Source organism: Tenrec ecaudatus, chromosome 1 (assembly GCF_050624435.1).
Source record: "Tenrec ecaudatus isolate mTenEca1 chromosome 1, mTenEca1.hap1, whole genome shotgun sequence".
Taxonomy (NCBI): Eukaryota; Metazoa; Chordata; class Mammalia; order Afrosoricida; family Tenrecidae; genus Tenrec; species Tenrec ecaudatus.
This window is the reverse complement of record NC_134530.1, coordinates 154,201,697-154,226,688: the sequence shown is the minus strand read 5'-3', so window position 1 is coordinate 154,226,688 and position 24,992 is coordinate 154,201,697. Positions and strand designations below refer to the sequence as shown.

The window sequence follows — 24,992 nt, the reverse complement described above, 5'->3', positions numbered from 1 at the left end:
GCATTAGCAGTGCCTCCCTCAGACCCAGTCCAGGAGTCAGGCAACCTTGAGAAAAGGGGTACTTTTAGATGGCAAGAGTCACGAAAGCCTGGCGGGGTGTATGTAATTGGTTCACCAGCTTGGAAAATCAGCAACCCAGACTCTGAGTTGACCAGGAGTGGATGTAGGGAGCTTTTATTCCATCCAGGAGGAGGAAGGGAGGGAGGCTCCAAGGAGACCCATAAGATGGGCACATGGAGCAATAGCTGTGGGCGTTGGGGAGCCAGATGTGAGGAGTCAGCCACGGAGCCTGCCCTTTGTGGGAGAGAGTAGAGTACGGTTCTGGCCTGTCTTTCTCTCTTCCCTTCCTTTATCTCCCTCCTTCCCTCGCACCCTTTCTCCGTCCCTTCCCTCCTTTCTTCCCTTCCTGTCTTCCTACTCAACTCCTCCATTTGCTTACTCCCATCTTTTCTTCTTCATTTCCTCCCTCCTCCTTCCCTCCCTTCCTGCCTGAGAGAGTTACGGTTTATGGTGCCAACCTGGCCGATAAACACATGTGGGATTAAGTGAAGGGCAGAGAGATAAATGGCTCAGTGAACCTAGCCTTTCTTGTTCTTGGGTCTCTTGCTTTCTGATGGTCAGACTGGGGTACAGCTGCCTTAACCAGTTCCCTGCTTCAGCTGGCAAAGTTCACTTCCTGCAAGACATCCCCGAGAAGAAGCTGCATGGACCTATGCCGCCCTGGGTGCTGGAGCAACCCTGTGAAGATCCCTGCCAGCGCTGAAATGCTTACATGCCCACTAATTCAGCTTTCCTCCGGCAGTCAGCGTCATTGCATGTGTTTTGTGAAGATTGAGGAGGACTTCATAGATCGGTGTTGGACAAATGGGCTAATGTTGGACTTAAGGGCTTGGACAGCACTAAGTTAGGTTTGTTTTCTTAATGAACACTTACCCTTTGTATACAACTCTCTCTTATATGCATATGAGTTTCTGTGGATTTGTTTCTCTAGTCTACCCAGACTAACGCACTGCCTCTCTCTTCCTCCTTTAAGAACTGGTCTTTCCTGACATCTGCTTTAGCTCGATCTGTAAAATAATCCAGATTAATATTTGCAATTCAACTACCAAACAACGGATCCAATTTCTTGTGTTTTTTTACATCCCGAAAGCAGCTCCCCATCTCTGATGAAAGTTCGTCTAGTGCCGCGCACCTTCCCCTCATTCCCTGCCCCATGGCCCGTCACCACCTGAATCGGTCTTTGTACAAAATGCAGAGCTCAGTGTCTTCTCGCTGGACTGTAACCGATGCCTTTTTTATGATTGGTGATGGGATTATATCTTTGACAGATTTGCCCTGGGTCTAAAATGGTTATAAGACACCTCCTGCCACGCTCTCACCTGCTCTCTCCGAGCTCTGAACAATTGTATGCACTTGGGTTTTGTAAGCACGCTGTGTTCATAATTGTGACCACTCTCCCAAGGGAATAAACTGCTTCAAAAATGTGCGACTTAACAAATGTATCACTATGAAAGAGAAAACTATTCTGAAAATTGATTGACATCCAAACTGATATGTGCAACTGTTTCATGACACAACTGCTGATTGGTTCCATTTCTGGGCTAACCTACACTTGAAACAGCGTGTGTAGCACAGCCATGTTGGTCCCAATGACTGGCCCAGCGTAGAAACTTCCTAAAGTAGCATCAGGGATGACGGTGTGGTTATTGCTGCGTGCTGAGCTCAGAGGTGCTTTCTGTAGGTTTTCCCTGGAGGTAGGAACTAACATTATACTCATTTACACAAGAGATACTGCGAAGATAAGGGACTTGCCCAAGGACACACAGCTAGTGCATTGTGATCTGTGTCCAGAAATCCTGACTTGGCCCAATGAGTTTAGGATCGTATCCAGCATGCCAAACTGACCTACACAACTCCAGGGTACCATCAAGTGTGAGAGGGGACCTGCTCACCTGGAGATGAGGGGTGTTCCAGAGCCTTCCAAGGCCATGCCTCCTGTGTCCAGAGCAGGGAAGTGAAGGAATTGTCTAAAAGAAAGCAGGGATCTGGAGTGGGTTGTTCAGTTTGTTGTCCCTTGCTTTTCGTTGAGCCCATTTTAGAGCATAGTGTGTCAGATTGGGCCAACCCTGAAGCTCAACACTCGCACACACTTACTAGTTTGCACAGAGCATCGCTGTTGCATGTGTGTATTTGGAAAGAGTAAGCAAAATAGGTAGAGAAAACGTTCTTTGTCCTCATCACGGCTTCTTGAAGGATCCTGGCCTTGCCAATCAAAATGATCTCTAAAGCAGCCTTAGACACACACACACACACACACACACACACACGTCTTCGTGGGATGGAGGCAGCCTTGCTGAGCCATAGGTGGTAGCAGTTACCATTAGAGTGGTTGAATCACTGTGACCATAGCTGGTTTCAAGTTACCATGTCAATAGATTTAGGGCCCAGCTCTGCACTGGACAGGGGTCAATAGATGGAGATAGACTTGGAGAGTGGCACTGCAGCAGGAATAGATGTTAGGTTCAGACCTCCCCCCTGGGTTCTGAGCATGGATAACTCATGGCATGGACTGTTTAACTCAGTCTCGCACCAGAAACTCAAGCTCAAAGTTTTAACAGCAACTTGAAGAGAAAGGGCTCACCAACAGGCAGCCTATAGGTGGTAGGTGTAAGGGAAAAGGAGACAGGCCTCTTTTTTTTCTTTATTTCTTTCTTAATGGGAGCTAGGAGGGAGTGGAAAAAAGGAAGGAGGTGGGAGGAATGGTTTTATGGTCAGTGTCAGGAGCCCTGGTAGTGCAGTGGGCTGTGAACGGAGCCCTCTAGTCTCTCAGAGGGAGAAAGATGAGGCTGTCTCTGCTCTCATAAAGAAACCCAAAGGGGCAGTTCTACTCTGTCCTTTTGGGTCATTGTGAGTCCATTTTGACTCAATGGCAGTGAGTTTTTGCTTGTCGGTGTGTTTAATGTTGTCTGGGAGTCGCTGACTGTTGTGCTCCTATCTGGGAAAGCCCCTTCCTCTGGTTGCATCCTAGGCACATTCCAGCAAACTTCTCGTAGGAGGAGAATCACTCCAGGGCTTAGTTTCCCAAACCATGGTTCCTGGTGCTGGACTGATGAACTGTATTTGATCAAGTACAGTCTCCTCTTCTCCTAAAGGACTTGGAGATGGTAGGCATGGGATAGTCGAATGGCACATGGCTCTGAGGATCCAGATTCTCTGGGTTCAAGTGCCCTTTACTCCAACAGGCATTTGTGTCGGGAGCCTGTTTCTCTCCGTGGGGAGCACAAGCCAGTACAACGTCATCTTCCTTCTAAGATGTTGAAGGTCTAGTCAAGAGGACAAACAAGCACAGGAACCACTTCCTAAACCAGAATTGCTTACAACGTTAGGATGAGGATGATGTCAGGCTACACTGTTGATGATAAACTGTGAAGGGTTGATCATGGTGAAGACAAAGCCTCGGGGTTGCGGTGGCTAAGGCACTCGCCTGCTAACTGAAAGGTAGGCAGTTTGAAGCCATCGTGGGCCCCATGGGAGCCAGATGCGGCAGTCTGCTTGCGTACAGATGACAGCCCGGGACACTTGAAAGACAGGCAGCTCCACGCTGCCCTGTGCAGTCACTTTGAGTTGGTATCGGCTCTGCAGCCGTGGGCTTGGGTTTTGGTAGAGCCAGTAAAAGGAATTGGGTAAGGGCATAATCTGGTTGTTTGCATTGTCTTGGTTACTATACAGCAATTAAGCACACATTTATAACATGGGTTTCCAAGACCAATTTTATAGTTAGAATCCCTTTTTGAAAACAAATACCATTGTAGCAGCCAGTTCTATGCAATAAAAATATTTCTGCTGTTGGCCAATAGCCCATACTAACACTCCTTTGCTGATGCAGATCCAAGCCTCCTTTTGAAGGAAAAACCCCGAATGAGAAAGACATTCAGAAATCCCTATCAATTTGGCAGTAAATCTAGTGAACAAAAAGGTGATCCTTTCAGCGGCGCATTGACATAAAGCACAAGTTTGCATATCTGGGCAGTGTTAAGTAACTCTTAATAAAACCTGACTTTTTAATAAAGGCGTTGACCACTTCTGGCTCCTAGAATGCCTCAGACTCTGAGCAGTTCAGCACAGAGGACTGTCGAAGTCTCGCTTTACAGCTTTCAGGGCATCCGGTTTGTCCTGACCTGCTAGCGAAGGCCGCAGGAGAGCACCGTGTCCCGTAACTGCATCTGCCCCGGCAGCCTAGGGGTTCCTGGTTGGTACCAACGCCTAACTTGCTTGTCGGCTAACTGAAAAGTGGAGGGTCAAGCCTACCCTGGAGTCCCTTTGCAAAAGACTTAGTGATCTAAAAATGAAAAAACAAACCAGTCAATGAAATCCCCTAGGGATCACAGCTCCTGTCGTACACGTGGGGTCACCACTTGTGTGTACCGTTGTGCCCACCTGTCGGAGCCCTGGTGGCATAGTGATTATGCATTGGGCTGCCATCCACAAGGTTGGCAGTTTGAAACCACCAGCTGCTCCTCAGGAGAAAGACTAGGCTTTCTATTTCCGTAAAGAGTTTCAGTCTGGGAAACCCATTCTACCCTGTCCTATAAGCTCGTTGTGGGTCAGCATCCGCTCGAGTAGCCCGCCCGTTAAATGTGCAGAAAGAAAACAACGCTGAGCCCATCATCCAAAAAGTTCCTTTAAACTCATTTCCGACGTGGCTTTTGTAGTTAGAATACAGGAATGCCGAGGGGAGAATCTGAGACTTTGCAAGATGTGAAAGAAAGTCGCCAGAAGCTGGCCCTGTGTCTCTGGGACAGGAGACGTCCTGGTGTGAGACAGCCAGGCCCCCCCCGTGCTTACAGGAGTGCTCTCTGACCGAAGGAGACTAGTATGTGAGTGTTTGCATTCAGACGCCCTCCTGCCAGCCTGTAAATTAGGTGAGACTGGTAAAGTAAATAAAAGGTAATGGATTGTGTCCATACATGACTTCATTCCATCCTTTGAATAACTTTGTCGGTAACGGTTAGAGGGCAAGACGCAGCAGTAATCATGTCCCATGGATGCCCCGCGGTAGCAGAGAGCCAACTTCATCTCCTAAGGTGTCTGAGGCGCGCCAGACCAGACCCTCTTGACTCATGCTCCGGCCAGTGTAGGGCTTCTCCCGAAGGTCAGCTTTTCCTTCTCTAGGGTAGCACTACTAATGGCACCCCAGCTTTGGGGCCGCCTTGAACAAATTCACCCCCAGGTTGAAGCGCACGAGGCTCACGGGCGCACACTAAGGCTTTCCTTCTGCCTCCTGGGCAGCATCTGTTTTCTCCTGTCTCCCCGTGGACTCGGCTTGAAGGACTTAACTACACCTTGGGATGAACTATACTGGTGGAGGTTTATTTTTCTCCGCCGTTTGGCCGAACTTCATTGTGCTGCCAGATAGTAGAACTGTTGTTGTTGCTGCCTTCGCGTGAGCGCTGATTCCGTGACCTGGCCCTGCACCAGCCTCGTGATGCTTGGTGTCTGAGTCCGCTCTTGCGTGTCTTCGGGGCATAATGGTTACTCATGGGGCTGCTAATCTCAAGGTCAGCAGTTCTAAACCACCAGTTGCTCCCAGGAGAAAGATGGGGCTTTCGACTCCTGTCAAAAGTTTCAGCCACGGAAACCCATAGGTCAATGCTACTCTGCCCTGCAGGGTCATTCTGAACTGGCCTGGGCTCGGTGGCAGCGAGTGGCTTTGACTTGGGTTTGGGCTATGGTTATTGGGTCATCGGTGGTTTCGTTCAGGGTTTTTAACTGATTAGTCACGAGGTCCCTTTCTAGCACTGGGTCTCTCCTGAAGACGTGTAGCAAGTGAGTGAGTCAAACCTCACCGTCATCCCGTGTAAGGATTGTTCGGATTGTGCCCCTTCTACAGCTGATTCGCGCCGTCTTTGGCCAGTCTGAGTTTACACTTTGTGCACTAAGTTACTAGGTTTGCAGGAGATAACAGCAAATACCCCAAATCCATTTTTGAATTTCCACATAGATTAAGTCTCCTCCATTGAATTTCTTTCTGACCCTTTATCTGGCAAGTGGGAATAGTTTCAGCCTCGGGCCAAGTGTTTTTAAAAGTGGATTATGGACACTCCCTTCGACAGTCCAGGGTGTACGCTCAATGAGAATTGGGGTAACTGGGCCCTTAAACCAATCTTGTAAGTTCTTCTATCTAGCATCATGTTCAGGCCCCATTCACGGTCATCCTGCCTGAAACTGTGAGATATTGATCACCAATCACACTTTTATGTCTATTTCCTTTGCTCTCCCAAACTTATTGAATCAATCCACTGGCTCTCTGTAAGTCTTGGACGCCTGGATGGCCTTGTGCGATGGCTCCCTCATTCGGATGAAATGTCTTTGCTTTGTCTTTGTCCTGTAATAAAGGTGTCTCTATAAATCATATTTGAGATTTGGGGACTCCTTTGATAGCGTAGTGGTTAGGTGTTGGGCTGCTAACTGCAAGGTCTTCAGTTTGAAACTACCAACTGCTGCAAGAGAGAAAGACAGGGCTTTATACTCCTGTAAAGAGTTACAGTTCTGGAAACTCAAGGTCCACCCTGTCCTCCAACATTACTATGAATTGGAATCGACTTGAGGGCAGTGAGTGATTTTATTCCCTACAGTATTCACACACAGTATGAACATATCAGGTTTTCTTTTGTCTTGTATGCCTATCCTTAAATATTACGCGCAAGATTCAGAACCTGAATTGACTTGCAGAACATCCTTTATTAGCTGTTCCTTCCTGATTAAGACACCACAGGAAGTGCCCCTCGGTCTTTCGGCGACCAGCCTGCATTTCCTAGCATCTTGCTGCCCCCTGGTGCATCCCTTCAGTAGTTGCACCCTGATTCGTAGGCGCCCCCTGTTTCCATTACTACTGTCTGGTTTTCATGGTTGACTATGGCCTCATGTGCAAGCCATCGGGAGTCTAGCTGTGTGATTAGACCCGCCCCACCTTTCTCTCTCTCTCTCTCTCTCTCTCTCTCTCTCTCTCTCTCTCTCTCACACACACACACACACACCGAGTAAATCTTCCATGGGTTCTATTTTGCCAAGTAGATCCAGTGTCTGGATCATGATTCTGGTTGGTCCAAAGGCTAGACGGAAAACTGAACTGAAGCTGTCCTCTTCAGACCCCCTTCTGGTGCAGAGATAAACCTGGGAGGCCAGCATTCCTCAGAGAAACCTCTCAGCCCACGCAAATCCCGACCTGCTACAGCCTGAGACCACTGTTGGAGGTAGACAGGATTCCTGGAATCCCAGAAGTTTCAATAAAGCTCTAGGAACTGGACCAGAGGACTGCTAAGCTGTATCCTGGTGTGAGCCTAACTGAAGGACTGAGCTTTGGAAGAGAAAACGTTGGGGAAGTTCCTCAACAGTTTTCAACTTTTGTAAATCGATTATTTAAAAATTGTGATCTCACAAGTTCTTGATATGAAGTACGCTTCTAAAAATGGTCAGCTATAGTGCATAGGGCCGGCGTGGTTCCCGACTGACCGGAGGGATCTGATAACAATGACAACATTGCTTCTACTTGGGCCAGAGTGGCCTATCCAATGCAGTGTGAGGACTATGGAAAGGCATTCTGACCCCAAAGGCTTACCCTTAGAACTGTTCGCAAATGACTATAAAACTGTGGACTGGGGTCTCAGGGGGTTTCTGCAAACAAGACCTTAAACAGCTTATTTCACTTCACCGGGCCTCTGCTTTTCTGTCGACAAAGCATGCACACACCTATTTCACGGGGTTACTCAGGGAGTCATGAGATAACATATGCCTGGCACATGGCACATTCAAAGAAACCATTTTTTTCTTCTTCTTCTTTCCTTCCTTTAAAAAAAAATCTGGTCAGAAATATTCAACACCTGCCTCTGACACCAGATAGTAATGAGAAGGTGCTTCCATCCAGTACAGCGCCATCCTTCTGAGACATCCCTCACAGGTGGCTGAGAGGTAGCCCTTCCCTGTCACCATTCGCTCAAACGCTGGCAAGGAAACTTGTTGAAGGGGGCAGGGACATAGAGGTGGTCATTAAAATATTCAGGGAAACTGCCAGAAACGTCATGGAACTGCCTGTTCAGGAGCTACGTACATGGTGAGAATGAGAGATGTTCCGCCTTCAGTGGTTGCAGCTTTGAATCAGAGATCAGGCAGGAGAAAACAAAGGCATTCACTGGCAGGAATGACCTTTGAGAAATACATAGTGGAGACTGCTCTAAAGAATGCATGACAGATTCATGCCTGCTCTTGGCAATCAGAACATTCCGAGAGCGTGCTTCCTCTGGCTAGTTAGCACACAGAAAATGATTTTTAACTCAAGGTAAAAGGAAAGCACCCTTTATTCAGAGGAGCACCCACATGCATGGTGCACGTACACACATACACTGGTGCGCACACACACACATATCCCTCCAAAGCTAAGCACTCGTGTTTATGCTTTTAGAAAAGAGTCTTGGTGGAGTGGTATGTAAGTGCACAGCTGTTCACTGCTGGCAGTTCCAACCCACCAACCAACCACTCCGCCAAGAGGCTTTCAAATGTATTTACGCCCCTGGAAAGCCCGGGGAGGCGGGCAGGTCTACTCTGCCCTGTAAGGTTGCTCTGAGTTGAAATCACCTCAATGGAAACAGGTATCATTTTCCATATGGCTTGTGTTTCCACTTTGGAACTTGGGTGGGTTTTGTTAACGACTGAGTACGTTTTCCATGGAGAGAAGTAAGCAGAATTTAAGGACAGTGGGTTACTTTCTGACGAGGGACAACCAGAGCGTGGGTCTTTCCTCTCACCGATACCCTAGTTCTGTCATCACCTGAACTATAGACATCTCAGGGACCAGAGGGGGCTGCACAGAATCGTGCATTACACAAAGCTCACATGACCTGTACATGTCTTCTTAGAAATGGTTCTGGTATCCACTTAAAGGGAGCTTGATTCCCTGTCAGTAGAGCACAGCAGAGGAGCTGGGGGCGCTCCAATCTTGCCCTGCCCTACCCCTTCATTTTGTGACTCAGAAAGCGAAGATTCAGAGAGCTTACAGGACCTGTGGCCCTCCCATGCTATCACTTTCCTTTTCTAGTGACTTTCTCACAGGCGCCCGGTGGCATATTGGCTACGAGTGGGCCTCCCAACCTTAGCAAGGTCAGCAGTTCAAAACCACCAGCTGCTCCAAGGGAGAAAGACGGGGCTTTCTACTCTCGTAAAGAGTTACAGCCTCAGAAGCCCACAGGGGCAGTACTGTTCTGTTCTGCCCTGTAGGGTCGCTAGGAGTTGGAATCAACTCGGTGACAGTAAGAATGGCTTTGTCGTCTTCCACCCCCCAGGATTGTTAGGACTCAAAAACCAACAGCAAGTAACCCATTGCCAACCAGTCAGTTCCGAGAGTCAGGGAGACCCATAGGAGTTTGACAGAGTTGAACTGCCCCAGAGGGTTTCTTGGATGGAGAAAGTATGGAAGCCGATGGCCTGGACTCTGCCCACGCTGGGGTAGCTTGAACCTGTGGCCTTTAGTATGCAGTACGCTCTTCCTTGCTTGCAGGAGTCTGCCCCTTCCCTCGGCGTCCCACACGGGGGAATGCAGTTGAGCTACCTCTTCACCGCTCTCAAAACATGCCTTCCCCCAAAAGAGCTTATGATCATCGCGGACAGAAAGAAAGGGAAAGTGAAACGGGGAGCTTACCTTGTTAACTTTTTTCTTTAAAGTATTTGATGGGGAATTTAATGTCCTGGTCTCAGGAGTGGAAAGCAGCTGTCCCTTAGCATTGAGAGAGATCCTTGTGCTAGTTTAGGAGGAAGAGACATTTTTCTAGCTCTGTGCGTTACAAAACCTCCGGGGATTTAATGTCTACCCCAGAGAATGCAGCAGCCGCCCCACCTCCACCCCGCCCCCACCCCCACCCCCAGCATTCTGTATTCTTTAACATCCAACCCACATTTATGGAGCATTTATGATGCTTGGGGCGTTATTTGAAAGTCCTGGATTCCATCCAGGAACTCCACAAAAGATTGCTGCGATACTCTTGGAGTGAGTATCGTCAGGATACAGCTGTGACATACGTTCAGTTACAGCCCCACAACGTTTCGGTCAACGTCGGTTATTTGTTTTGTCCTTATTAAACCTTCCTGGTGTTTTGAGAACGGTTTTCAAACCAAATGACTGAAACTTGGCCCAATTCCGCCCCCGCGCGGCCACCGGTGGTGAGGGCGCTATGTACCCTACAGGGTCAACTCGGGCTTTCAGGTAAGGGTCCATGAGGAAGGGGGTGGCGATGGGGGGCTGGGGAGTGGGTGGGTGGATGTTCCTGTTTTTCAGAGGAAGCCTGTGACTCAAATGTTACCTAGCCGGAGAAGTTTAGACTCTCCTTCCTTCCTTGTTATTTTGCAACAGAGCGATTGGAAGGCGTCCATTGCTTTTGTGGTTGGGAACCAGACTGAGGACGAACTTCCCCTCCGAGCCCTTACCCAGGCAGTCCAGGCCCCTCAGCGCAAGCTCTTCAGTGTGATCCTGTGGGAAGACATTCTGCAGCAGGTACCTGCCAGTGCTCACTGCCTTTGGGAGACCTCCTCCACCCCACTCCCCCACTTAAAATAATAGAATAAAAGAAATAAAACTATATTTGGCCTATTTGTACATGCTAGCGGATTGCTATTAACAAATCTTTAATTATAACAAATTTGAATCACTTCATCTGGAACAATGATTTTTTTTTTTGTTGGCAGTAAGCATTGCCCCTCGGACCAACATTCACTCATTTGTTAAGTTTCTAAGGCCATGCCAGGCACCATGATTCTATGGTGAATTGCATGTTTTTTAAGTTACAAAAACAAAACACCTCACTGCCATTGAGTTCAGGGCGACTCACAGACACCGTATAGAACCTGCCCCTGTGGGTTTCCCAAGTTTGTCACTGTTCACGGGAGTAGAAAGGCTCGTCTTTCTCCCACGGAGCTGCTGGTAGTTTTGAACTGCTGACCTTGAGGTTAGTTAGCTGCCACTCTGCTACTAGAGCTCCTCAAGAAAAGATTGGATGATAGTAATAAAAGACTCCGTGGGTTAAGATTCTAGGGACATCTCTAACTAAGCTCGTTGGAAAATGAGTCAGCGGAGACTCCTGGCTGCAGGATGTCAGAGGGGAAGGACAACATAGACAGGATCGGTCAGGTGGCACAGCCTACTTGGCCCAGCACACCGGGGATTGTGCATATTTGCACTTCCTTACGGAGTTCCCCTCCACCCTTAGGTTCTCCAAACTCCTTAGAGCGCCGAGGTATTGGAAAGGCACATAGGTCCAGGTAACTTTTGTTAAGGAGGCATTTCATTTTGTGTTATTTTTTTTTTAATTATTGCCTTTCTTGCAGATCCAAGAGGTAAATGCACTTTTCGGAAGTGCAGCTAAGAAGGGGAAGAAATCTGCCAGTGGCGCTGCACCTTTGTTTTATGAGGTAGGTGAGTGAGTTCACCTGAAGGGATGTTTTCTTTTGCCATCTCTCGAAAACGAGGACGTGGACATGATGGCACAGCCGTTCCGGACGGAATTCATGCGTGGAAGCAAGCTCTGCGATGTGTTGTGGGGGAGGGAGAGGATTGTTCCTGGTGGTGGCGTGTAAGAAGCTGCCTGCCTCTTTACACAATCCCTCTCTTGGGAAAAGAATTGTCCAAGATGACATCATATATGTCATCTAAATAAGTCCCTTTTTTCATGCAAATAGGTTGTCGCTTTTAATGATACTCCTGGAATTGGTGATGGCCTGAAGGGAAGTCACACGACCTGTCTGCTAGTGGGTTTACAGAGTGTTGCTGTTTTATTTTATTTTTTTACCAAATATGTAGAGTAAACATGTCCCTGAATGTGTTAGGAGGCATAACTGAAATGGCCAGTTTGTGAATTCAGTGCACAGTTTAATCCCGCTTTCATCAGTGGGAAAACAACCATCCTCTGCAGATTAAAGGTCCATTCCATTTGGAACAGCAGCTCCACACTCACGTCAGACTCAGCTGGCTCAGTGGGCTGTGCAGAGGACCTCAGGCTGACAAGGCTGTCCTCTCACCCCACTCAGCGATTGTCTAACTTCCAGCTTGCAAGAAGTTGTGAAAATCTAGCCATCCATTAGAAAATCTCCCCCAAAATTGCCGCGGCTGCCCAGGCCCTAAACAAAGGCCATTCAGAGATAAACTTGTTGGCATTTTATTTCTGTGATGACTGGTCACCTTTTGCTGTGTCTCAGGTCATGGATGATGCCATAGCTAGAGGGCTTTTTTTTTTTTTTTTTTTTTAGCATTTTGTGTCTGAGTGTCTACTGAACAAGTTTCTTCAGATTTATTTAAGATCATCACTCCTGTGAATGTTACAGCGTTACCTTTTGCTATGCGGCTCTCACCATCAAGGCAAAATGAACTCTGTGCTTTTGGAGCCAAATGAAGCACCTTCTCTCTGTGTGTTCTGGTGATCCAAATGCAGGGGCTCCGGCTGAAACATTGTGGGATACCTGGATTTCAAGCCCTGGGATTTTCCTTCTGAAATGGCCATAGAAATCCATGTCCAACTCTCAGGCCTGGGATCAATTAGCTCCCTCAAAGGACTCTTTCTTCTTCAAAGATGCTCAGTAAAAATCAGACATGATAACAGGCCAGTTTTGATGTATAATCTGGACAGGCGCTTTGACTTGGATGTGGGATAGCACAGTGTTTCAACTCGAGAGTGAAGTTAGGAAGCCACTCCTCCCAAAGATGTGCTGGGACTCTTGGTTGCATGTTCTTCACTCAGGGGAGGTCCAGTTCACATCTGGCTCCACCACACTCTGCCAGTGGAATATTTGGGCAATGTGCCCCCCGCACCCACTCACAGCCCCTTTTCTGAATGGTTCCAGAAGAAAGAGAAGGCAGGGTGGAGCTGGAGCACCATGGCGGTGGCACCTTGGGGGCCTGGATATTTATTAGCATCCATTGCTGTAGCAAAAAGAGAAAAATGGATAAAAACATGAAGTCTGGCTCCTGGTCAGCATCAGTCAAGAATGGACTGCACAGGGGCCCATTTCCAGTCTCAGTCCCTCCATACTTAGGAATGTTCAGGGACTGTCACTGTACACCTCTGCCCAGATGAACGGAAATGCGTTGCGTTGGCAGTGCGTCTAGAGAGACCAAAGGTAGCGTGATGAGTGGCCATGGAAGAGACCAGAAGTCAAAAATCTTTGGAGGCCTCTGAATTTTTGAGCTGCATGTGCCTGTTTTGTTTCAAGTCCCATGTGGTCTGGAGCAACTGGGTCACACTTGCCACAGGTGCACTCCTCCAGAGCCGTTTATTAGGATGTCTTACGTTTTCCTTCTCAAAGGGAACTTTACAGTGAGCAAGAAAGGCTGATGGCCTACCACCATTGCCCGCCTTGTGTAAGACGTCTTACAGACCATGTGCTTACTTCCACACAGTAACTTGTTGTCCCAGGGTTCTCTGTTTGGCCTCAAAACAGAGCCCCATCTCCCTTGCTTTAAATTTAGCTCTGGCTTCTCAGAAGCAGCAGCCAATGGATGTGAGACTTAACTCTGATCCAGTGCAGTTCATCGTCACTGGGAGTCAGAACTAGCTTCCTTGTTTCCAGTAACGATGTGCGACGTCTGGACCAGCAAAGACCGCATTCCTAAGGGACTGTCTCGAGCGTTCCTTTAGGTGGCCTAGTGGTGTATGCACACAGCCTCATTCTGAAATTGTGTCATTTCCCCTAAAACTTAACTAACCTTGGCACTGTATATACGAGAGAGTCGTCACTTCTAAACCACAGCGCTTTGGAAGCCCATTTGGATTCGTGCTGCTGTCATTCCGCAGAGACCAAGTGAGAGCCCGTTTGTTCGTTCCCCGTCTCTCCTGGAAAGCATGCTTCTGCTGTAACAGGGAGGGCACCAAGGATGTGCACAGGAATGTGAAGAGAGGATTCACCTTTGGGGAGAGGCTCAGGAGTTTCAGCTCTTGTGTTCTTGTAGATGTATTTTTTTTCATGGTGAGGATGATGAAGATGGTTATCCTCGGCCCCGGCATGAGATTTCCTCAAGCTCCATTTCTGACCTGAGGGTGTGGGCACATAAGAAAATGGATATTCAGATCGTGCCAGTCCGGCGCCATGGCCAAAGGAGCCCTGCTGGCCTCATGGTTGCGTGCTGAGCTGCTAGCAAGCCCACGGCAGGAGAAAGACCCGGTTCTCTTCTTCCGCGCAGTGTGATCCTCTTAGCAACTCCCAGGGGAGGTCGACCCTGTCCTGTCCGCAGCACTCTGTCAGCACTGACTCCATGGCAGTGGGTTTGGCCTGTTTTAGATTTCCCAAATATCAGCAATGAGATCCCTGTTCAACAACGACTGCAAGACACTCTCCCGACGGAGATGAGTAAAAGCATAGTACAGGTGAGTCTGTCCCAAACAGCTTCAGGCTAAGCTAGGTATATTATGGATCTCTCTGTATCTCTAGATCTACCCAAGACATAATAGGTTTTCAATAAACTCGTTGAATGAGTCAGGGACACAATCCAGAGAGTAAAGAGTGACGTGTCCACGAGGGGTTGGGTGATGCATCTAGGAATTCAGACGAGCTGGGATGACCGCCCAGAGAGACTCAGCAGAGAGCTAGCTAGAGCCCCTCAGAGTCTCCGGTTTGGCAGAGGACTTGGCAGCAAGGCAAAGAGAAAGAAGAGGGAGCTGATAATTTTGAGCCTTTGAATATATCATCCTAAGCAATTCACATCACAGATCTAAAAGGAAATGCGAGCGTTTGCAGTGGACATGGGGGAATGGAGGCTCCGAGAAACTAAGAAGTTTGGGAACTAGGAAATCGAAGGCCTTAGGTTTAGGCATCCTCTTGCCTGATGTGTGCACACAAACAGTCCAGTCAGTTCCGACTCATGGTGACTGCATGTGTGTAGGAGTAGAACTGTGTGCCAGAGGCTTTTCAGTGCCGGTGAGCTTGGTAATCCAGAAGCAGATTGCCAGGTCTTTCTTCTAAGGGACCTCTGAATAGGCTTGAACAGCCAGCCTTTCCCTTAGTAGCCCAGCATTTAACCACTGATGCCACCCAGTGACTCTGCCTGATACATTGTCTCAAGTTGTTTGGAGGTTTTGTGTTTGTTTTCTAATTTACCATTGAACCCAGTAACTCTCTTATAAGACTCAAAGGCAGGGAGGTTTTATGCTCCCATGCGGATTAGCTCGGGCAAAGGTGTAGAAGCGAGTAAAGACTGAATGTGTACCACGTTTGTAATTATCCTTTCCAAATATGCGCCAAGCAAAGAAGTCTCTGCATTTGAGCATCCTATTTATAAGGGGGCTTCAAAAGGGTCATGGGAAGTTTTGATGATCTGCTAATTCTATTTTTCCCTAACATCTTGTCATTCTACTCCTAAAACCCTAAAGCTGGAAGTCCATGACAGAACATTCCCAATGTCGAACTTATGCCACAACCTAAACGTACCTGTCTGCTGAAAATGCGCACCTGTCTTTCTGTGTGCATATGTGATGGCCTGTGGAGGACCCTACCTGCTCGTTTGCATGAATGCACCAGCTTGACCAACAAGAAAGGGGGAAATAGTGAGGGTTATGAAAAGTCATGTGGAACGATCCCATGAGAAAGGTCTATTGGTGCCCAAATGCAAAGATTCTCCTCCTTCTCATTCAATCGGATGCACGGTGGATGTTGTTGGGTGCCCGGGAGTTGATTCTGCTGCCCAGCAAGCCCACGTGGCAGAGTGGCACTCCCCGGGGGTTTTGCTGGACTGTAATCTTCGGAATCTTTCTCCAGAGTAGCCACTGGGTGAGTTCAAGCCACCAACCACCTGGCGAGGAGTTGATCCCTCAAACGTCTTGCCACAAGGGCTAATTGAGCATTAGCATGAGGCTCCTCGTGTGATATCAGGAGCCCTGGTGGCATAGAGGTTAGGCGTTGGGATGCTAACCACAAGGAGAGCAGTTCGACACCACCAGCCACTCCAAGCGAGAAGGACAAGACTGTCTGCTCCCATAAAGAGTTGCAGTCTGGGGAACTCACAGGGGCATTGCCACCCTGCCCTAGAGGGCAGCTGTGAGTCAGCAGCGACTGGATAGCACTGAATGTGTACAATACCAATGTGTACAAACCAGGCTTTGAGGATGTGCTTTAATGAATTGGAAGGAAAAGGCTACTAGTTGTGCAGGAGCATGTTTTTTCCACCTTATCTGAACTCCAAGTCCATGGTCTTCCAAGTGTTCCGCTCCACTGCTCTCCTCTCTTCATTTTACGCTCCTGAGCAGCATACCTTCCTACGAAGAAGTCAGCCTCCATCCAGCCACATGGCTGACACATGCCTCTCAAGGTCTTATTCAAAAAGGATAGCGTAGATTCCCACCCCTCCCTGGCTGAAAAAGGGATTGCTAAAGCAAGATTTGTCTTTAAAGAAGAAAGTTTTTAGGGCCTAGTTAGTGACTCACTTATTTGGTTAATAGTCAATTATCAAAACTTTAATGACAGCCAAGGGAAGTCCTTAGAATTAAGCAATACATCACAATTTTACAAATGCAAATACTGCTTAATCTTCCTCATTACATCCTTCAGTAATAAAATGATTCTATTTTGAAACCAATAGCGATGTATCTAAAATATAGGTTGTACCTTTTTGCGGTGGGCAGTCGTTAAATATAGAAAGATTTTTCTGATAGGAAATTGGCAAATAATGTCCAAGTGTAAGTTAAGAAGAGATAACTCTGAACCTCCAAACTCAACTGCCTTCTAGCCGATTATGACTCATATGATAAATTACTCTTTCAAATCTAACTCGTTTTCATGGCATTTTTAAGTGTGCTGTGTTAGTATCCTGCTACGTCATCCTTGTATTTTCCTAGTTCCTGGGCGCATGACCATTTCTCCGGTCTTTGCTCCACAAGGACTCTTTTCTATGACTGGGTACAGACCTCACCCAAGTCCCTGTTGTGCCACCTTTTCTAGGAAACCCATTTCTTAAGCCATTCCTGGAATGAACCATTTACTCCTTAGAATTAGAAGCTTTTGTTTTTTGGAGGGGTGGCCCTTGTCGATTATTTTAATGGAAAACTCATCGTCAGAGATGGGAACAAACAATATGTGAGAACATTAAAGAGGTTCGAAGTTATTAAAATGGCAGGCCCATGGGGAACTGAAGAGTCGTATGTCATGGAAGAAACGAAGGGGAGACAGGAAGCATTTGCCGGCCTTTTCAATCCCGAGTTTGGGGGGTGAGGGGGTGAAAATGCTGGAAGAATTGGAAGGTGGCCAACCTAATGCCGTTATTTCATTGAGCTTAGGGACACACCAGGAAATTACAGGCCAGTTAGTTTAACTCCACTGGTAGGGAAAGTATTAAAAACTGCTGCTGGAGATCAAGTCAAAGGATGCTTTAAAAAGCACGGCCTGATTAAGGCAAGCCTGGCCAACGCGGTTTTTCGGAAAGGGAAGGTCGTGCCTTAGGAACTTGTTGAAATTCTTTGAAGCGATTATGGCCAGTTCAGTCTTCAAAGAACCCAGCTAGGCTCAGGCTCTGCGTATCCTTTCCGCTCCCCATCAGCCCTTCAGGGATGCCTTCAAGAACATGGCCCACGTCGGGGCCTCCGCGCTCCAGGTTTCCAAAACCACTATCAAAACAGCGCGCAGAAAATAGCCCCGGATGGAACATTTTTAAAGCTGGAACCAATTAATACAACCTGATATTTATAAATATAAAATAATGAGACTTGGAACACAGCGGAGGGACACCGGGGAGGACACAGAGCTGAAACGAAGAAGCACTGCGCTGGGGCTGTCCAAACAAGCCCCGGCTGAGGGGCTCCCTCTGGGCTATTCAGGCGCTTCTCACTCCACGGAGGGAGGGCAGGGAGGAATCACACTGCTAGGAACGTGAGAGAGTGGGAGGTTATGAAGAGTTGCAACTGGGTGAATTCTGTCCAGGTGGGTGGGAATGAAAGAGGAGTCAACTGCCTCGGTGGCTCTGGGGGAGGTCAGAGGGACCCAATGGAACAGGCTAAGGCCAGGCTCATCCCTGCGGGGTCAGGAGGTAAAGTCTTCATGGCTTCAGCAACAGCCCCCCACCCTCCTCCTTATCACGGTCTACAGATACATCTGCCTCTCGGGTTGCTGTTCTTGTTGATGGGTGCTGTCAAGTCAGTTTGGACCCATCACGGCAACCCAATGCACAGCAGAATGAAAACACTGGCCGTCCGACGCCATCCTCGCAATGTTTGAGCCCGTTGATGTAAGCACTGTGTCAGTTGAAGGTCTTCTTCTTGGCCGCTGCCCCTCCACTTTCCCAAGCATGATGTCCTTCTCCACGGACTATTCTCTGGCCGTTCTGATTAGAAACCCGAAGTGTGATGGTCAAAGGCAAAGAAGGTTGCAAGCATTCCAAATTGTGCCCCAGCTCTTGAGCCAACTTCTAGGGCGCGCACAGCTGCCCAAGTCCAAGGTGGCAAGAACTCAGAGGGATGTACCCACTAGAGATGCCAGAAGCAAGGGGACCTGGGATCCCATGACAGGACTCCGACACCAAGGCTGGGGTGCGTATTAGGACTCTGGGTCTATGGAAGAACATCTGGATAAGGTGGAAGTCGAGTCAAGGGTTCCAGGACATGACTATCCGTGAAGAACTCTCAGACAGGAGCAAGGTTCAGCTCAAGAAGGGCGGCCATCACTGTTCCTACTCTAGGCCCAGGTGGGGCAGGTCCTGGGGTGTCCCCAGCAGCCCAGCCACCATGCCACCATGCGTAGAGGGATGTGGGGGTGGGAATCGGGCTCTTTATGTTCTGTACCTGTCTGTAGGACTGGATAACCTATATGTGTGTGTAGTGATATTCATAATTACCTTTTATTGAACACTTATTTTATGTCAAGAGTGGTTGGCGGGGCTCTTTATATTCTTCTTCCCCCTGCCATTGAGTGGGTTCCAGCTCACCACGGCCCTCACAGGACACAGTCGCACTGGGAGTCTCTGAGGGCGTAAGTCTTTACGGAAGCAGCCAGCCTCACCCTTCTCCTTTAGAGATGTGAGTGGTTCTGAGCTTTTAGCTAGCTGCCAATACTTCACCCACTCCTCTTCTAATTTAATCTTTGAGCCACCTTGAGAGGAGATATGCACACGTGGTAAAGCTGAAGCTCAGAGAGGTTAATTTGTTGATTCTGAGCTCTGTTTGCCTTTGACTTGTGTCGCATCGACATTGAGGATCAAAGAGTCTTTCAGTCATTTAGAGCGAAGCCTTAAGCCACTCGGTAGTCCTGCCATGTAGGGAACACTCCCCTACTGCTCAGTGCACCCAAGTGGCTATTGGAGGAAAGCAGGGGACAATGTTCATTAGTATCTTAGACCCTTTAATGAGTGTCTTCCACCCACATGCTTGGGTTAACAGGAGCTGGTAATTCTTACAACCCCGAAGTATGTGGTTAAGATGACTGCATCTGTGCTTTGAGGAAGTGTCCCCAAAGAAAAGTTTGGAAACAGGGAAAATGAAGGGGGAGTTAAAATATAGTAATCATGGTTCACTACTGGGAAAGGGAAAAAAACATTTGTCTGAATTGCAAAGCCAATTAATGAGAGCTGAATTCATCTCCTCATTTGGTGAGATTTATACCAAGTGAATGGATGCACAGAGTCAAACCAAAATCCTGGGCTCATGTCCTGCTGTCACTGCTTACTACTAGCTATCTCATCTTGGACATGCTCGTATAAACTCTTAACCCTATTATGCTTCACCGTTCTCCTTGTAAATTCGTGGCTAATGTCATTTCTACATAAATAACTAAATGGGATATAAATAGAACTTGCTTAACACAGCAGCTGACACAGAAAAAGTTCCTAAAGTCTATCCTTTTTTTCTTTAAGTTTTTATACAGTCTGAATGAATGTTGGAGTTTGTCATTTAGGAAGCACAGAATTACTAGCAATGTCTTGAAACAGGCAGTAAGTTGACATCTAGGTAAGCAAGAGAAGAAAACACTGCCGATCAAAGGTCAATGGGTATTAAGGTTGTTCCCTTTGTACTAATGGTCATGGTCATGATGGAAGCCAACATGAATTCTTCTTTGCTACATCACGTCAGGGGTAAATATGACCCAACGAAAAAGCAGCAGTAGTAAACCATCTCTAAAAGAAGTATTCATAGCCAGATCTCACGTTGATGTAAAAGACAGTTACCACATCCACTCCTTTATTAAATCCTCACACTTACGTGTAAATGACTATGCGTGATAGTTGCCCAGCAAGTACAGGCAGGGCTAAAACCAATGGCAGTTCCCCTGATTAAGACTACAGGACTCTCTCTTTGTGACTTAGCAAAAAGCAAGTCTCTTTCATTTTGAAATGAAATTTCAAATGAAATGTTTTTTTGATCATTTATTCATCTCATACAAGATAATTTTAGATGGTTTATCATAAATTTGTTTTATTATATGTATAATAAAACAAATTTATGATAATATATATATATTTAAGGTGCCTTTTTAGAAGAAGTATAGGGGTATTAACTTGCAATTTTCCCAATTTTTTGGCTTAGGGTAGAGCTAATAGTTTTTATTTCAACTTCATTTACAGTTCAGGTAAAGAAAACCCTTAGCTCGGTTACAAAACAGGTGATACACAGCTTTGCCTAAATCATAAAGGGATACGCGTATAGCTGAGATTCAAGAAGTAACTTCATTTTCACGTGTCCTACAAATATGAGTGCCTATTTTATACCAGATGGATGGCTGGGTTGAACTTGTTCAATAAAATAGATATGATCCTCTGTCCTCATAAAGTTAATATTTGAGTAGGGGATAGGGGAGGCAACCAATGGACAGTAATCAAACACTTTCTACAATCATGAAATGGAATAATTGTTTTAATGAGAGGTAATTAGAAGGGGAAAGACTTTAGACAGAATGTTTGGAGATGAATAGAAGTTTAAAAAAAAGGATCAACTGAGAAGAGAAGAGGGAAATATTTAGGCAGATGGAACAGCAGGTGCAAACATTTGAGGCACGAAGGATCCCACGAGGAGAAAGGGGTGTGTGAGTGAGAAGATAGGGGTGCACAGAGTAGGGGTGATAACTGATAAAGATATTGTATTTGTGCTATAAGATGGGGATTCATTAAGGCTTTCAAAAGGGGAGAATGACACAACTTGAGTCCTTTTAAAAAATACTTTCTTGGTATCAGCTTCTATTTTTTTCCTCCTTTCCCTCCTCCCATCCGCGTGACCCCTTGATAAAGTATAAATGATTATTACTTTCATATCACACCAACTGCTGTCTCCGTGCACCCACGTTTCTATCAAATACAAAGTAAATGTTTAGAAAATGATGATGGCAACAAATGTACAAATATGCTTGATATAATTGATGTATGGAACGGTTTAAGAGCTGTAAGAGCCCCCAATAAAATCATTTAAAAATAAATAAGTAAAATAAAAATAACTTCGGACAATTTCGTGAGCTATGAATCTTGGAAGCTGGGAGAGTTGGGGGGAGGCCAGGTGAGGTGGAGCTGGAGAGAGCAGACGGGCAAATTGTGTTTAGGAGGAATTGTTGGTAGATTGGCACTGAAGCAGATGGGAATGGCGGGGAGAGGGAAGTGCTCACAATGATTCCTGCATGTCCAGCTTGAGAAAGCAAATGAAAATGTCTCCTGATTCGCTGAAAATTGGACACGAGCCAAACTGGGGTGGGGAGGTTTAAAGATACGGTTTGAAATAGCTTAAAGTTGATGTATCTGAGAGACATCTAAGAGGGGATACTAAGAAGGAGGGCAGATTGTCTTTTCTCTTTTCACTTTTATTTTGTCCTGAGGCATAAAAGACATACAGCAAAATATACTACTGCAAGGGAACAGCCAAGGAGACTTGGTTTTAACAAACAATGTCAGTGTACAGGTGTGTCCTTGGGGCTAAGCATCTCCCTGAGGCCCATTCCCTCATGTGGCAGAGATCCAGCCAGAATGATTTGGAAATAGCACGTTTGAGAGACATAGATCTCTCCTTAGAAACAAAAGATCATATCAGTTCTGCTGGTATTTAAACACAGTAAGGAAGCTAAGTAGATGGAAAGGATGCCAATCTGTTGCTATTTAAAATGTTTGTTATTCATGCCCAATTATTATGAAAGGAGAGCAGATTTTCTATTTTCCCAAGTTTTTTTTTTTGGTGTTTTCCCCACCTGACATGTTTAGCTCAGTGTTGGTGGTCAGTGCTGGTACACTGTAAGGGTCGAAGAAATGTACATGATCTGAAAAAAATTAACTTATAAGTACTAGTGACTATTACTAGTGAAGCTGATGAGGAGTAAATAAAGGACCATATCAGCAGTGCTCCAGGTGTAGCTTCCTGAGTACTAGCTGTTTGAGTATCATTTCCCCTTTATCGGCTTCATGGCCTATACCAAGCTCAGAGCCATCGAGTCAATTCTGAGACAAAATACATATAGCTAGTTTAACGACATTTGTATGTGAATAGTTGGTGATGTCAATATGCTTTTGCTGTAAATATAGGTCAAAAGATCTTAAGAAATGCTGCCTCATTCCTGCAAATGATGACGTTTCTCAGTTGCTAACACTGAGGCTCGAGACCTGAGTCCCCCCAGAGGCACTTAGGAAGAAAAGCCCAGAAATCTGCTTGCCAAAGACAATCGCTGAAAACCCCATGCATCCAATTAATTATATTGGGAAATTTTATTTTCTTTGGGAAAAAAGACACTTCACACTATATAGCAGACACACCCCAAACCACTCTCATCTATAAAGGTGCACACTAAAGTTCATAGAAGAAAGTCTTTTAGGCCTTAGATTAGTCAACGATTTACTAGATAGTACACCAAGCACAGTCACTAAAAGAAAGATTTCATCAAAATTACAAATGTTTATGGTCAAGGGGCAGGGAAGCTAGATTAAAGGGAATGGGACATCCAGAACTGAGATAATGAAAATGTTCACGCATTGTGAATAAAGGAACCAATGTCACTGAGCAATTTCTGTAGATAGCATTGAAAGTCAATCTAAGCTCCTGTGCCAACCTCCACCAAAAAAATAAAATATTACTTAAAAGGGAAAAAATATCTCTAGTGACCACCTGTCAGCTGTGGTACTCTGGTGACTTACCTGTTGCAGTACTGCTGAAAGTTATGCCGCCAGTGCCTCAAATACCAGCAGGTTCACCCATGGAAAACAAGGGTGCTTCCAGGGTAAAAACTGTCTGGAAAGAAGGAATACGTTGTCCACTTCTGAGTGATTAGACACTAAAAACCTTCTGAATAATAACAAAATATTGTCAGATATCGTACCAGAAGATGGCCCCTTCCATTGGAAGGCAGGCAAAATCTGACTGGAGAAGAATTACTGCATCCTCAAAGAAGGATCAGCCTTACTGATTTAGAACCTTCATTTGTTGATGACACATCACTTGAAATTCAGGGGTCGGGGGTAGGGGGAGTTATAAACATCCGTTAATAACCCCACCCCACCCCACCCCCGCCTTTGGTGCTTGAAACCTGGTCCCCTCGGCCCTTCCTGATCACACATCTCGGTGTGCTGCTTCCATGTGGGCTTTGTTGCTTCTGGGCTAGATGGCTGCTTGTTTACCTTCAAGCCGTTAAGATCCCAGACGCTATATCTCTCGATAGCCAAGCACCATCAGCCTTCTTCACCACACTTACTTATGCACACATTTGTCTTCAGCATTTATGTGGGGAAGGTGATCACACAATGATGGTTTTAGTTCTTCGGTGTCTGCTACCTGATCCCTTCAACACCTCGTGTTCACAAAGGCTTATGTGCTTCTTCTCTGTGGGTTTTGTTGCTTCCAAGCTAGATGGTCGCTTGTTTGCCTTCAAGCCTTTAAGACTCCAGATACTATATCTTTTGAGAGCCAGGCACCATCAGTTTTCTTCACCACGTTTGCTTATGCACACATGTGTCTTCAGCAATCATGTCGGGAAGATGGATATCATGAAATGACCGTTTAGCTGAGCAAGGTGCTCTTGTATTAAGGGAATGCACGCGAGGAGGCCCAATGTCCACCTGCTACCCTACTACTGAACCTATAAATATATGCACATAGGTCTATTTCCCCCATAATCATAAATATATGTACATATGTGCATGTCTGTATTTAGCTTCTATGTATGCCCTTTCCCTCCTCCTCCTTTCCTCTATTTCCTTACGCTTTCCTCCTGGCCTGCTATCATGGCTAGCTTTCATTTGGGTTTCAGTAATTCCTCTTGGTTACATTGCCCTTGATCAAGCCCTACCAGGCCTCTTACACCCTCCTTGCCACCAATTTTGGATAATTTGTTGTTCCCTTGTCCCTGGATTTGTTAACACCACTCCCCCCCCCAACTTCCCACTCTCCCATGTCCCCCCAGAACTGCCGGTCCCATTGTTTTCTCCTCCAGATTGTTTATCCAGCCTGTCTTATCTAGATAGACCTGCAGAGATAATAATATGCACAAAAAAACAAGACAGAGCAAAACAAAGCAACAAAAGAAAACAAAACAACAACAAAAACCCAATGACAAAAAAAGGAAAATCCTGTAGAAAGTTCAAGGTCTGTTTATTGACCAAGGTCAGAAATCTGAATGACCGATAAACATACGAGCAAATGTTCCTGATCATTAGCCATAAGAGAAATGCAAATTAAAACAACAATGAGATACCACGTAATACCCTTAAAGATAGCCCAATTCAAAAAATCAGAAAGCAACAAATGTTGGAGGGGCTGTGGTGAGATAGGAATGCTCAACCACTGCTGGCGGACATGTAGTTATGTACAGCCACTATGGAAGTTGATTTGGCGATTTCTAAAACAGATGGGAATTGAGCTACCATATGACCCAGTAATGCTCCTAGTGGGAATGTACCCAGAAGATGCAAGAAACAACCACGGCCAGACATCTGTGCTCCAATGTTCATCACAGCGTTCACTTCTCTCTGGCAAGAAATCTGGAAGACAGGTACCTGGCCAACCAACTGAAGAGATTCATAT

General features: G+C 46.4%; 1 protein-coding gene across 1 annotated transcript in view; it reads left to right on the top strand.

Annotated features, from left to right (window-relative positions):
- The window catches only part of SPAG17 (sperm associated antigen 17), a 243,816-nt gene that overhangs the window by 22,632 nt on the left and 196,192 nt on the right, over window positions 1-24,992 (top strand). Inside the window, exons 2-3 of the mRNA XM_075540501.1 lie at window positions 10,400-10,540; window positions 11,371-11,454. Coding sequence (XP_075396616.1) covers window positions 10,400-10,540; window positions 11,371-11,454 — 225 coding nt within the window. The remainder of the gene's footprint in view (window positions 1-10,399; window positions 10,541-11,370; window positions 11,455-24,992) is intronic.